The 1,529-nt window shown below is 39.7% G+C and overlaps 1 gene segment (V, D, J or C); it reads left to right on the top strand.

The window, feature by feature from the left end:
- The first annotated feature begins 243 nt into the window (after positions 1–243).
- LOC117528575 lies at positions 244–960 on the top strand. The segment is given in 2 exon segments: positions 244–369; positions 468–960. Coding segments are annotated over 2 exon segments (357 nt in total).
- Positions 961–1,529: the final 569 nt, after the last annotated feature.

Raw genomic sequence — 1,529 nt, 5'->3', positions numbered from 1 at the left:
TCAAATTTTGTAAATTTGTGTTTTGAATAAGTCTTGCTCATAATGCATTTATGATGTTATTAGGAAAAACCATGTCATTATGGTTGGCTATTGTCAGAAAAATCACGTGTCACTGCCATCCAGAGTGTTTCAGTTAAAGGAGCATTTGTGTTGCATGTTTCTTTTTTAAAACCTGCAGGGGGCGGTCTATGCAAACTCTTCTTCCCTTATAAACACACCTTCAGGAACTCTCACCTCATTTATGGCACAAGAACCTGTAAAGTTTTACAAATCTTAGAAACACAGATCAGAAATCACAAAATTTTACCTTTGATTAGAAAACAGAAAACATGATTGTCTGGCAGTTCTTCTTTCTCGTTTCTGTTTATGGTAAAGACATCACCTGTGTAGTTATTCAGTAATAAAATCCCTTGTTGTTGAGTTTTTATACAGTTTGTGGATGATGATGATTGTGTTTTTGCTTGCAGGGGTTTCAGCTGAGATCAAACTGGAACAGTCGTCCTCTGAGGTAAAGAGACCTGGAGAGACAGTGAAGATGTCATGTACCATGTCTGGTTACAGCATGACGGAGTTCTACATTCACTGGATACGACAGAGGACAGGTGGACCTCTGGAGTGGATTGGACGGATGAACACAGGCAACAACTCTCCTCGCTATGCCGGCTCCTTTCAGAGCCGCTTTACCATGACTGAAGATGTGCCAAGAAGCACTCAGTACCTGGAGGTCATGACCCTGACAGCACAAGATTCTGCTGTTTATTTCTGTGCTCGAGAAGCACAGTGACTGAAGACAGTGAGACAGCTGTCTGAAAACCTCCACACAGTCATCTCTCTGACATCTGTATCAGGGAGACAAATAACACAGATGTCAGATGTCACTGCTGCTGTTTTCCTGAAAAACATAAGAACAGTCCATGTACTTGAGTATGTTTTGAAATTAATATTTCTATGTCTTTCTTTAATGTCAAAATTTGCTTTATGATATCAAAATGTCTCCACCAAAGTTTTTGTGCCTTAAATTCAGTTTCACATTTGTTTCTTTAAAAAGAGATCAGTTATTAGTGTCATGCACAGTGATGCATTGTCTTCAGTTCTTTGTGTCCATCTGTCTGTCTGTGTTATACCCTGAGATCATATGTAGTTTTGGTTGTGGCATGAGTGTATTTACCCTCCCCACCTAGGTGAGGTGCTGCTTATTCTGTGTGCGAGTCTCTCTTGTAGGTGAGCTTGTACAGAGATGGCAATGGTTTATTGGTCCAGCAATGAAGGCTCTTGGCTTTATAAGGAAGGCTGAAACTAACCTCCAGTGCTCCAACCTTCTTCTGCTTCCAACTGATGTGTGTCTGAGGACACTTGGTTTTCTTTTGTTAATCTTTTGCCTTTTTTTTTTTTGTAATTATTTGTTCTTGAAAAACAGTCCAACATTTCTGTTAGTAGGGGTGAGAAGCCATGTTATTTTGATAGTTTCTCCTGTTTTTGCTTTGGAGCTTAGGTAAGACCACTGTTGTTTGGTTGTTTTATTTGAGCAG

This window comes from Thalassophryne amazonica, chromosome 16 (assembly GCF_902500255.1).
Source record: "Thalassophryne amazonica chromosome 16, fThaAma1.1, whole genome shotgun sequence".
Lineage (NCBI taxonomy): Eukaryota > Metazoa > Chordata > Actinopteri > Batrachoidiformes > Batrachoididae > Thalassophryne > Thalassophryne amazonica.
Note: the sequence above shows the minus strand (reverse complement) of the source record. Positions and strands in the feature narration are given on the sequence as shown.